Raw genomic sequence first — 12,024 nt, 5'->3', positions numbered from 1 at the left:
CTTGTTTTGGGTGCTAGAAAAGGATTGGTTCTACTGGTACCTGAAACAGCACAGGTGAGAGAAAGTAACAAACAAACATAGCCACAGACTATGCAGAACAATTAACAGTAGCTAAAATGCTACCTTACCATTTAATCACCACCTTAGCAGTAGTAAACAACTCTGGTTAAAAATGTAGTATTGAAACTAGTGTAATAAAAATAATGGCAGCAGAAGAGGTTCAATACAATTGAACAAGGCACAAACGTTCTGTTTTCAGAGTCTTCTGAGATAAGGCAAATCATGCCTGCCAAGTGCTGAGGAGACAGTTTAAATTAACCATGGGCAGGGTTAGAAGTGTCATTGGATTAGAGGCTTTGTCCACATGGAACGGGCCCAGCAAACGCAAAGACAGTCCATCTCCAGTGCCTGCTCGAGAAGCCAGTCTTTGCCTTTCAGTGGAGCTGTGCATCCAGGTCGTATTTCTCGCAGAATTTGTCCGTGAATGGTATACAAGTAAGGAACTCGCACCACTCGCACTTGATGGGGTAGAAATAAAACAGAATCACAAGTCCTGAGAAGAGTGCAATGAAGATGAGCTGGAAAACTATAATTTGGCATCGTTTCCTATATAAATCAAACTTCCCAAAGCTAATGTAGGGCAGGAAGGCAAAGGAGAGGAAGAAACCACTGATAAATCCTGAAATGTGAGCAAAATTATCAATCCAAGGCAGGAGGCCAAAGGCAAAAAGAAAGAGCACCACAGCCAGCAGCTTGAAGAAAGCCCTCCACGGGCGTGCCAGGATTTGCCAACTCTGGAAGAGCTCCACAAAGAGACAGGCCAGAATCCCAAACTGGGATCCTGCAGGGCCGACCTGCAGAAGAAGAGCATTACAGGTAATATCAGCACATCCCATCTGCCTGACTTCTGCAGCCAGCTCCAGGCATTAGTTACTTATCATTCAACTCCTCGTTCAGCGTTTCTTGGGAAAGAGATGCCGCAGCCTGCAACTTCATCCCTATTATGGGGTGCAAGGAGCAAAGGGGCATGGTTTGATTTAGGCTCAAGGTAGGCGTGAGGCCAGCAATCACCAGAACAGACTTTCCATCTAAAGAGGGCAGATCTGGTTTAAGTCGCCAGAGTGGAGAAGCCCTTGAAGGCAATCTCCCAGCTCCCCCCCACCCACCATGCACTTTTCCTTACTGAAGGACCTGGAAGATAGTCTTCCAGGTCCTGCCATGCAGTCTGCTGAAGTGATGCCAGAGGGGCACATCAGACTTCTCCAGCTGTGGACAGGGAGAGTCCTGGACAGTCTGTGGGAAAGGTGAACACTGCTCTTTGCCCCTCTCCTGCCTGCTGCTCACACATGGAGGGACTCTGGCACCAGGTACAGATCTCCATTCCCAGCCTGCCAGGGGCCTCTCTCATCCTGTGGCTGGACAACCCCCCTGGTCATTACAAGCTGCAGCTTTCTTCCTGCAGCCAGACTGGGCCAGGCACTTGGAAAGCCCAGGGTACTGTTCAGCAGCTAGATGATGGTGTGGTGCCAACTTCTGGCTACAAATCTGATGTCTCTGCCAGAGAGGCACAGGCATGCAGAGAAGGCTTGTGTTCAGGGCAAGTTACCGGGACCCTAGTCTGCAGGAGACCCACCTCTGCTCTGTAGGGTAGAAATATTGCACTGGCAAGGTTCCCAGTGATGCCACTGAGCAGGTAGATGATAGAGATGCGATGCCATCCTGCCAGCTTCTCTAGGTCCCGCAGGATCGTCATTTGGAAACAGATTGAAACCAGACAGTGCAGGATCCTGCCAAGTTCAGAGTACAGGAGCTGAAGCAGCAGCCACTGACAGTCACCCCAGTGCTGAGAGCTCCTGCTCTGGCCTCACCCACGCCTCTAACAGCCCTCCCAGCAAACGCAGCACGGTAAACCTCGGCAGGGACAACAGCTCAGCGCCCCCGTGTCCCCCCAGAGCAGGGACTGATGGAGCAACCCTCATAGCAATCCCAGGGTTCAGGGTGCAAGTTTTACACCTGTGCTTACCCAGCATGGAGGAAAAGCGAGAGCCAGAGGCGATAGAACTGGTCAGGGACTTCTGGATTTAGGAAAGGGAGGAGTCCACAGACATCATCCATGCAGTGCACCTAGGGCAGCAGAAGTGGGGTTGTGAGGTGCACGAGCCAGCATGGCTGGTTACCAAGGCCAGAGCAGAGCCTGCAGTTAGCTCTGGAAGAAGGACTTCCCTTGCTCTTCTCTGCTGTATAAAGTCCCAACCAAGTCCCACGTAACCCCCCATTCCCCATGGCAGCTTTATGCCCTCATTCTTCACCCCAACACACACACAACTGAGATAGCCGTATTTGCTTGCCCATGGAGCAGGAAGGTTGCGTTCTCCGGCTGCTTCCACAGTGATCCTGTGTTGAGCTTTCACAGCTGCCAGCCCGAGTCCAAAACTGATCTCCAAAGACAGACTGATGCAGCCAGCTCTGCTGCTACTGTCTGAATGAGCAACGTCCCCTGGGCTGTCCCCCAGGCTCGGGGAGGGGGGGACAGGACACAGGACTCCCACCTACACTGCAGCACAGTTGCCACCAGATCTTGCCAAGCTGCTGAGGGGAACAGGAGGAGAAGGGTGGCCATACAAGCCCCCAGCTCCACACTTACTTGAGAGCAGAGTGTTGCCTCCTCATGGAAGTAGCCCCGCATAAATTCACAATACTCCCGGGAGGTTATTTCACACCTGGAAGAGGCACAAGTAATCAAAACAAGGAACAAGTCACACACGAAAGGCACAATGGACTATCCTGTGCCCTCCCAGGCCACCCCCTTGTCTCATCCCAAGTCTGCCTATGAGAACTGGTGCCTTCAGCTGCCCCTGACACGCTGTAGACTCTCGAACAGATGCACATTCCCATCTGAGCCCAGTGCCACTCTCCATACACCTCTCCTGTTCCTCTCCCACAGGCAAGCCCGAGTCATCTCCATAGACTAACACCCTGCATACAGGGGCTCCAAAATAAGTGCTAAAGCTGAGCTATTTACAGCTGAGAAAGAACCACCAGAGCTTGGGGAAGCTGTGTCCCTGGGGCTGGGGGAGACTTGTGTCTCTGTAGCTGACAGAGTGGAAAGGAGGGGCAAAGCCAAGAGCATCCTGGTCGTGACTTTCAGGGACAGAGAAACTCCCTGGGGCAGCACTGATTTTTCTCCCTAGCAGGGAAAGCCAGTCTAAACACTCAGTAGTTTCTCAAGCTGAGCAACATGAGGAAGAACAGCATTTTCCTCCTTGGCAAACCCAGAGCAGGCTGTTTCCTGACATCTCTTTGAGTGCTCAGGGACATTAGGCTGGGGTCAATGCAGCCTGTCAGGACTAAGCTGGCCATTCCCTAGGAAAAGTGCAAAACTCTCCAGCAGAAGTATTTAATCCCTTGGGATCTGAGTCCCTCCAAACTGCAGGACTAGCTGAGCAAGACACCCTGCCTCACCAAAAACTCAGGCTGGCTGTTATCTCCTGCTCATCCCAGAGTCCTGCTCCGTCTGGGACACCCGTTGCAGCTCCCTGTCCAACTCCCCTTCCCAGCAATGCTCTGGACTGCACATGGGGAGGACAAGGAGGACAAACGGCTGTGTCTACAACCTGAAAAGGGCCCCATGTCTCACCCCAACACCCAGCCCCTCTCCATACAGGTAAAACTCATTACCTTCCTTTGGTCCCAATGCAGCAGGGCCGGCCTGTAATCACACAGTCCATGTGAAGGTGGTTGGTGTAATTCCCAGCACTGTTTTTTGTGCAGATCTAGAAAATGACAACAGGCTGCAGTCAGCCAGTCATGGCTTTGCTTGCTGCCTGGGTAAAGTCAAAATAGCCCCTTGGGAAGAAGCCAGTCCCACAGACACTCCCTCTGACAGCAAGAAAACAGCCCTGAGGTGGCGTCAGTCCACGTCACCCTGTTACCCTGGCAGGGCGCAGGGCTTTAGCAAGGCGTTAGCTGGCACAGGGGAACTTTTGTTGTTGGAGGGCTTTGAGCTTTGGCAAGACAAAACCATGGCTGCCCTGATCTGGTGGTTGTGAGAATGAGCAGGAGACTGCACCAGAGACCCCTTCCACCAACACAGCTGTGGCTCTGCCCAGTGGGATGCAAATGCCATATTCCAGCTGCCCACACAGGCCCTGCGCTACCTGTGATGCTCACCGGCCATTTGGTGATGTCATCCGGCCACTCATGCGGCTCCATTGAGGCTGGCTGCTCACACACCCTGCAGCAACACAAAGCAAAAATCACCCTGAGAAATTACTTTCCCCAGCACCAGCAACAGGCAGGACCCCCCCAGGGAGCCACCGCACTGTCCCTGTCCCCAGGCTGCAGTCCCACAGCTCCCCTCTGTCCCTGGCAAGGGGCTAGTGACACGCCACATCAGAGCAGCCAAGGCTGTGCGGATCAAAGCCGCAGCCTCCTTCCAGTGAGCTTCAGCACAAAGGAGCCATCTGAGAGCACACAGCTGTGCAGAAACTTGCTGGCTCCTTTCCAAGTGGACAAACCCCCAAAAGCGGGTATTCAGCTAGTCCTAGCCCTACACCAGTCCGTGGTGACCGAGGGCAAAGGTGTGCTATGGCACCCAGAGGCTGACGGGGCTTTGGGGCAGAAGTGTGCTGGGAACGTGACTGCTGCACCTCAAGATGGGAGCCTGTGTGCGGAGCCAGCGAGGTCATGGAGAGGGATGAGGAAGGCACCCACAGCTCACAACAAGCCACTGTGCAGGTGGGCAGCCAACAACAACAGACCAGGGGGAGCAGAAATATCACCACTCACCGCCTCCCTTGCAGCCGTTGGGGCAGGTAGGGACATTACTGCCACCACATCTCCAGAGCAGCTGCTGTCCCATCCAGCTATCAGCTGGCCTGGGACTCCGTGCCTCTCTGTCTCTACCGTCACACCAGCCCTGGCCCCACGAGGACAGCAGCTGGGCTAGGCAGGACCTACCTGGGGTCCTGATGACAAACAGACCCAAATTGCCTCTTGCTTCCTGCCAGCATTGGTGTGCTGGGGTGGTGGGGCCACTTCACCCACACGGCCAGTGTGGACTGCAGGAGAGAGGAGAGGTGTCACCGTGAAGCCCAGGGTGGGAGAAGCATCAACAGAACTGGCCCTGAGCCTGCAGGGACAGCAGGAAAGGGGCTACCGCACTCACCGAGCACTCCTCCTCCGAGGTCTGCACGCAGCCTGACTTGTCATTCCGCACACAACAAGCCGAGTGCTTCTCCTTCTCCCGCTTGGCGCTGATGAAGCTGTGCACTTGCTGGTCCTGCCTCATGCACGGTGAGAATTTGGCCCCTAAGTGGATCAGGGCCTCCTGGCAGAGATGGAAATGCTCAGCTCAGCCAAGGGGCACGCAATGATTGCCTGGGGGAGAGCAGGCTGGGGGAACTGCGAGGGGTACCAAGGGACCAGTTCTGCATGATGAAGCCCAACACACATCAGGCATACTCTCAACATCTGCTTTGAAGAAGGCAAGCCCAGAACAAAAGTTCTGGGATTTCCTCGCCCTTGGCCCCAGAAAGGCCAGCACTGTGGCCAGGAAAGGAACCTTTGGGACACTACAGCCTTTCCCAGGGGGAAATGGCGTCAGGAAAGCTGTCACACACCATACAGCTCGGGCATTTTCTCTGGGTCCATCCATGGCTTTGTAGGAACAGGGTGCAAAGCAGGAGTGCCAAAATCCATCCCAGCCTCCTGGTAGCCCGTATTGCAGGGTGGTTGGGGCCGGGAGCAACGCTGCACCCTGCCAGTGACAGCAGGGCCCCGTGTTATGTCCAACCAACAGCAGCTGCTAGCACCACGCTCCAAGCAGCAGAGGGCCCCGGTCCCTGGGGTGGCATGGCTGCAGCACACAATCCCCCATCAACCCACCAACAGTCCCAGCCACTCACTGAGCTGGGGCCGATCCAGAAGTTTTCCTGCTGAACGTATTTGACATTTTCATAAACTCCTCTGTTCCGCAAGACCTGCAAGGAGAGAACGTGAGAGCCCCATGAGTTCCTGTCCACAGAGTCAGCAGGGCAAGCAACAGGGACTGGTGAAAACAGCACCCAGGATGGACAGAAATCCCCACAGCCAATGAGTGGGCACACGGTTCTCTCAAACTAGTCTTTTGCAGGATCACAGTAAACCCCCGTCAAGGCATGGGCACCTTCACCTTAAGATTTCTTTTAAAATGTCTACCTTTGGCTACTTCAACTTTCAAGAAATCCCAGGGCTTGGAGACCTGGGAACAGCTTGAGAGCCTGCAAAAAGCTTCCCACAGGTCAGAAGCATAAGCAGCATCTGCCAGCAGCATAGGCCTGGGTGGTGGTGACAGTGTTCTGAAAGCTGTCAGACACATAGGTGAGAAGTTCCCCAGGGCATCCCCTGCATAAAGCAGGGATATAGCTGTAGAGATATGTACCCCAGAGACCTTTAACAACACCTGGGAAGGCTACAAACAGCTTCAAGATCAGCTCTCAAAGTCAGGCAGGTCAGTTTTGCTCCCGGCAGAAGCAAAGTCCTGCAACTGTTGCAAAAATTTAACTCAGGTTTGAAATATTTCCCTGCCATGAACATCCTTCTGGTCTCCACCAGGAGGGGAGCAAGTTGTTTGAAAGGGCTCCCAACACAGACACCAGAACCTGCAAAGAGCCCACCATGCTTTGTGCCAGATATAATTTGATATCAAGAGCAATGTGGCTGCAGGAGGGAGAGAAGGCGGTGCGGGGGCTCACAGAGATGCTGCAGGCAGCCCCCCAAGGCTGGACACCCAGCGCCCAGCCGTTAAGGCCCTCAGGCAAGTAGCCAATATATTGAAGACTACAACACAAGAGCCAGCAGCCGAAGGCTGAGATGCAATCATACTCCAGGCAACTCAGGGGGATATACTTACTGAATCAACAGTTTCGTGTTGTGAGAACCCCACAGGGGCAATGCCGTAGATGCACACAGCAAGGATAGTGATGAGTGAATGCACAAAGGTGACCCAGTAAGTGAAGAAAGGCCTGGATGGAGGGAAAGGGAAAAGATCAGAGGCAGAAACCCAGGCATATTACATCTACTCACAGAACACAGGAGAAGAGCTGTTGGTTTTCCCCAGGGACCTTGGCAGGGAATCCCCAGGGAATCTGGGGTACAGGGCCAGGATCACCTAGGGATGCACAAGACTGGAGGCAATGACCTAGGGTCTTGCTGGCAGACAGACCCTGTTTACTTTGACTCCCTTTTTACACTGGGCAAGCCACCCTTTCTCAAGAAAACATCCATGAGAACACATAAGCCTGATGCCAACATGTGCTGTGTGTCTGAAATAATGACTTCAGGGGAACAATCAGAGGCAGGGATACCTGAGCCTTCCTGTTCATCACAGGACAGTGGTGGTGGGGTAGAGCTCTGCAGTACCCTCCAGGTAGCAGAGATACAGACACCCAAAACAACACGAGGAGCAGGGCGAGCTCCCAGTGCACAGTGATGCTAACATGCTGCTGTCTGCTGCAGTTTGCACTGTGCTTCAGGGATACAGACTGGCAGGTTTAATAGCAGGTTTCACCCAACCACCCCGAGGTAATAACCTGAGTCACCAAGGGGCAACAGTAATCACTCCCTCGCCAGTTTTGTTGTGACCCCTTCTATGACTGCAGCTCTCACCTGTGATCATCCATGTCCTCAATCTGACGCTTGACATAGCTGTCGATGCGCTTGCGGTATGTACGGTTTGTCAGCTTCCCCACCATGCCCAGGCCATACGGCCTCTTCTCCCTGGCAAAGAGCTTCCTGACCGGCACGGCGATGCGCTGGCCACGCTTCTGGGGGCTGACACTCACCACCTCCTGCCGCAAGCGGACCTTGGGCTGTGCCAGGGCCCCATCCTTTTGCTTCCTCCAGCCTCGCTCCAGTGGGCTGAAATAAAAAGCAAGACAGCAATGGTTTCCTTCTCCATGGCACAGCAATGGGGACCAGCCCTTCCCTGGTCTCTGGTGGCAGCAGACCCTCTGTCTGTCCCACCACAGCCGGGCTGAGCTGCAGCTGATGGCAGACAAGGTGCCCTGAAGTGGTGGCTGTATTTCAAAGGGTTACACAGCGCCTGTTGATGAAAGCACAGGATTACATGCAGAAGGTGGCACAAGACAGCTGTGCCAAACTAAGCCCCACTGATGAGGAGCTCTGAAGGTTTTAAAGAAGTGTTTCAGCAACAGGCTAAAATGGGGAGGCTGCAGCTGGGCACATCTGCACATCTATTTCCTCCTCTACTTCATTCCTCTTACTCTGCGCTCTGCTATGAAATGGAAGCATAGTTTAACCCAGCAGTGGAAATCCCCACCCTTGAAGCAATTCACTGTGATGGGACTGGCAAGTCAAACCCCCATGCCCACCAAATCAGACAGAGGAGGAGAGCAGGAATCCAAGCAGCTTCCCAGACCAAGAAAGTGACACTGTCACATGCTGCAAGCTATGCCAGTTACTTCTCGCAATCTGTCTTCCATTCCTCCCTTTATTGGCACCGATGCATGCATTTTTTGGGAGAACAACAAAACCAGGCTTCAAGAACACAATAAAAAATCCCAAGCATCACTGTCTAGAGGAAGACTTTTCTTACCAAAATAGAGTATGCAATGAACGTTGCACAAGCTACCGGTGAATAGTACCTGCTTTGTAAGTCTCCATCATATTCAGATGTTTTTGTATTTCTTTGCTCTTAAACAGCAGTCTGGAGGTCAGGTCTGCAGCATTCAGATTCTAACCAAAAAAAACCTACCTACCATTTCACCCTTGCTCACTGCCTAGCACTGTAGCAGGCACGTCCCTGACATATGGTCTCATCTAGTTTACCTCCTCTGGCTTCCTAAATGACCCCTCTGCACAAAACCAATGGTTGTCAGAAGGGGTCAGAGAAACCAGCTGACAAACTTTTTTCTGAAAGATCACTAGAGCATCTCAGAGAGATCATGACAGCTCTGAAGTATGGACAGGCAACAGGATGAAGGAAAATCTGAACCTCTTTAGCCAAAAAACACTGCTGTGAAACTTCAGCTATTTTCAATATTGCACCTTGCAGAAGATGCATTTTTATAAGGCCTGAAGTCCCAACTTCCCCTTGGGAAGTCCTTCTCCAACAGAAAGTGCAGATTCCACTGCAGCCTGCTCTTGCCCCAAGAGTTCAAGTGGTTTCTGTGATACGGACGTGTTGCTTCCCAATATTTCTGGTGCTGGGCTATCAGCCTATGCCAACATAAACACCTGGCCACCTACAAGGCCACCCGACTCTGATTCTGATAACAGTTCTCTGAAGTGTGAAAGAAATGTATTTTCCTCAATAAATAGAACTATTTAAGGAGATCCAAACGGAGCCAAGAAGACTGAGACCGTCTCAGAGGAGTGACAACAAACTCCCACCATTTGCTGCTTCCACTTATGTTAAGACTGAGCCAAGTTCTTGGAAACACTTGAAGGGAAAGCACCAACACAGCAAGATGGGCCATGAGCAGCAGAACCACAACAAGGACCTCCCTGTCTGCTCCATGTTCACACCCAGTGGAGCTCTCTGCTGCGGTGAGCTGCCAGCTAAGCTAGAGCTGACTCGGAAACGACACAGAGCAATTTCTCAGTAGCAGTTACTCAGGTGGAAAAAATCTAGGCGTACAGTACAGTACCACCCACATATTTGTAGGGCTCTCAGCATCAGTGCCACACCTTTCTCTCCTTTCGAGTGAGGAATGCAGCCCAGCTCGACACTCAGCAATGCTTCACATCACTCCTTGGAGCAAGACAACAGCTCCTGGTGACTGTGGCAATGGCAACAGCCTTCTTGTCTTTGCTATGTTCTCCATAGCCAAAGGCTGGGCCCCCAGCATCCTCACAGCTTTAGAGTGATTTAAAGTGTCTTTTGTTTCCTCAAGGCATGATACAATCTCTGAAACACATCACACGAGGCTGGAAGTTGCTGAAGAGACTGCAGGGGTGGCCTCAGAGTCACCTTTCACATGCAAGGGTAGCTGGGGCAGGAGGTCTTAAGCTGGATTTAAAGAAAACCCATCACTGCACTGCTCTTTGAGCTCTGCACCAAGCACCCACAGCACTCAGATCCTGGCTTCCTCCATGCAGGAGGTCCCATTCTGAATGGGATGGCCACCCCATATTAGGCTTTAGCAGCTTCCAGGAAGATACTCACAGCAGCAAGTGGCTTCTTTCAAGCTCATTTTTGTCCAAGGCACCTCCTGTGAGATCTGTCTGATCTGGAGGTTTCACCTCAGCATCTTTGATAGCAGCTTCTGATGGTGACTCAAACACTTCATCTGGATAAGTAGAGAGCTCCTCATGAAGGACTCCTTCCTGGGCAGAGAAACAAAAGTCCCATCAGAAGAAGCCAGCATCACATTGGAGACACCAGCCCTGGCAGAAAGCAGTGCTGCTCTCTGGAACACACAGTCCTGCCAGACCTAGAGTCTTGCACTGCCTCTGGGGCCAGTACCATGCCAGAGCCCTGCTCCTCACCCGAGCGAAGAAAGAAGTGTCAAGCTCATCTGGAAAATCCACCGTATCTTCTTCCAGGAAACTTGCCGGGGTGAAGCTGCGCCGCTGAGCTCTCCTCAGGGTGCTGTCCTTCACGGAACGTCCCTGTAGCCAGAGAAAGTAGCAGCGAGTCATTGCCAGAAACCTGAACCCCAGGCACATGCAGGGCCACGCCAGTCAGCACGCAGGGAGCCGAAGTGCTAAGCTGGTTCACGCTTGTGTGTGGAGCACAGCAGACCTGCTGATGTGTGACACCTTCCTGATGAGACTCAGAGGTGTTACCCCACTTCTCAATCCACAGTGCCCATCTCCCATGAAGGTAAGGCTTGCAACACGCTCCTCTACCACGTATTGTACAATGCCTCTGACCAAACCGCAGTGATGGGTGGTACTGGACACAGCAAAAAAGTCACTGGGCCCAGGAAAGCAGACAGGTGGCAGGATGAAGAGACTTGAATAGTAAGAGCCTCAGGTACTTCTGCTCTTCCATGACTGCTGACCAGGTGCAGATGGACCACCCAGAGGTCCAGGCAGGCTGAACTGGACCTGCTGGAACGCTCTGAGGCTGCTGGCTGTGGGAATCAAAGTCCTCAGGCTAATAAAGGGAAAGCAAGACCTGTATCAAAACCTAGCTACCATCCCTGCTTCTTGCAAATCCTGCCTCCTAGGCACAGAGGTGCATCAGAACAGGAGATGGCTTGGTTTCTTCCCCTCCACCACCGCTCTCCCCATCCCCTCTGCTCAGCAGCTCCTTCCCTCTCACCCTTCTCCCAGGGAAGGGCCCCATCCTGATGCCAGACTGGTCCTTGCCGTCCCACAGATACTACCTTCACCAAAGCTGCAGCTGCTCGGAAACTCATTTTGGCAACAGATTCCCGTTTCCGCCGTCGTGGGAGGCGATTGAACCCTGAGCGCGAGCTGGTGAAGGAGCAGAGCGATGTGGCGCCTGGCGTGATCGGCGTGTGTGGGATGCTGCAGCCATCATTGTCGTCAGCCATACGGAAAGCTCGGCCGCGGGCCAACGGGTCTATGATCTGCCAAGAGAAGCAGCCCATCAGTCCATTCACCCCCAAACCCTTCCCTACCAAGCCCTCCTCCCTCCAGGCAAGCATCTTGAGACCATGACAGTGGCCTGGCTCCTGGGATCGACCAGAACCAAGCTGGACAGACCAACAAGCAATTCTACAATAGTGAGATACCGAATAACCTGATGCAAGCTAAGCCCTAGTTGTAAGCCTCAAATCTAAGTCCTCAAACCTCTCCTCCAGCCCTTTTCTTTTTTTTTTTTTCTTTTCTTTTGTTCCCTTTTCTTTTGTTGGTATTGACTTATTTTCACCCAGAACGTTCCTGATCTTCACAGGAAACTCCAAACCTCCTTCAGCCCTTCCTAAGCTCTTGGTTTCATTTATCTCCTGTGTCAGTGAGCTCTACAGTCAGAAAATGCGCTGTCTGAACAGGAGTTTGCGAAATCCCTGAAAACAGCCGTGCTCTTTCTCCAGCCAGTTTCCTTTCTGA

The 12,024-nt window shown here is 52.7% G+C and overlaps 1 protein-coding gene across 7 annotated transcripts in view; it reads right to left on the bottom strand.

Moving 5' to 3' along the window:
- Positions 1-96: 96 nt before the first annotated feature.
- RHBDF1 (rhomboid 5 homolog 1) overlaps positions 97-12,024 on the bottom strand; it is a 38,939-nt gene continuing 27,011 nt past the window's right edge. For 6 of the 7 annotated variants that reach the window (XM_075767777.1, XM_075767776.1, XM_075767775.1 and 3 more), the window contains 14 exons: positions 11,337-11,543; positions 10,492-10,614; positions 10,169-10,329; positions 7,648-7,899; positions 6,893-7,004; positions 5,907-5,981; positions 5,168-5,329; positions 4,960-5,060; positions 4,171-4,234; positions 3,679-3,773; positions 2,645-2,720; positions 2,024-2,124; positions 1,634-1,787; positions 97-854 (listed from right to left, as the gene is read on the bottom strand). In XM_075767777.1, the coding sequence (XP_075623892.1) occupies positions 435-854; positions 1,634-1,787; positions 2,024-2,124; positions 2,645-2,720; positions 3,679-3,773; positions 4,171-4,234; positions 4,960-5,060; positions 5,168-5,329; positions 5,907-5,981; positions 6,893-7,004; positions 7,648-7,899; positions 10,169-10,329; positions 10,492-10,614; positions 11,337-11,543 (2,103 nt within the window). In that variant the 3' untranslated portion in view covers positions 97-434. The remainder of the gene's footprint in view (positions 855-1,633; positions 1,788-2,023; positions 2,125-2,644; positions 2,721-3,678; positions 3,774-4,170; positions 4,235-4,959; positions 5,061-5,167; positions 5,330-5,906; positions 5,982-6,892; positions 7,005-7,647; positions 7,900-10,168; positions 10,330-10,491; positions 10,615-11,336; positions 11,544-12,024) is intronic. The other variant, XM_075767774.1, reaches the window with a different exon arrangement.

This window comes from Balearica regulorum, chromosome 15 (assembly GCF_011004875.1).
Source record: "Balearica regulorum gibbericeps isolate bBalReg1 chromosome 15, bBalReg1.pri, whole genome shotgun sequence".
NCBI classification, from domain to species: Eukaryota; Metazoa; Chordata; class Aves; order Gruiformes; family Gruidae; genus Balearica; species Balearica regulorum.
Note: the sequence above shows the minus strand (reverse complement) of the source record. Positions and strands in the feature narration are given on the sequence as shown.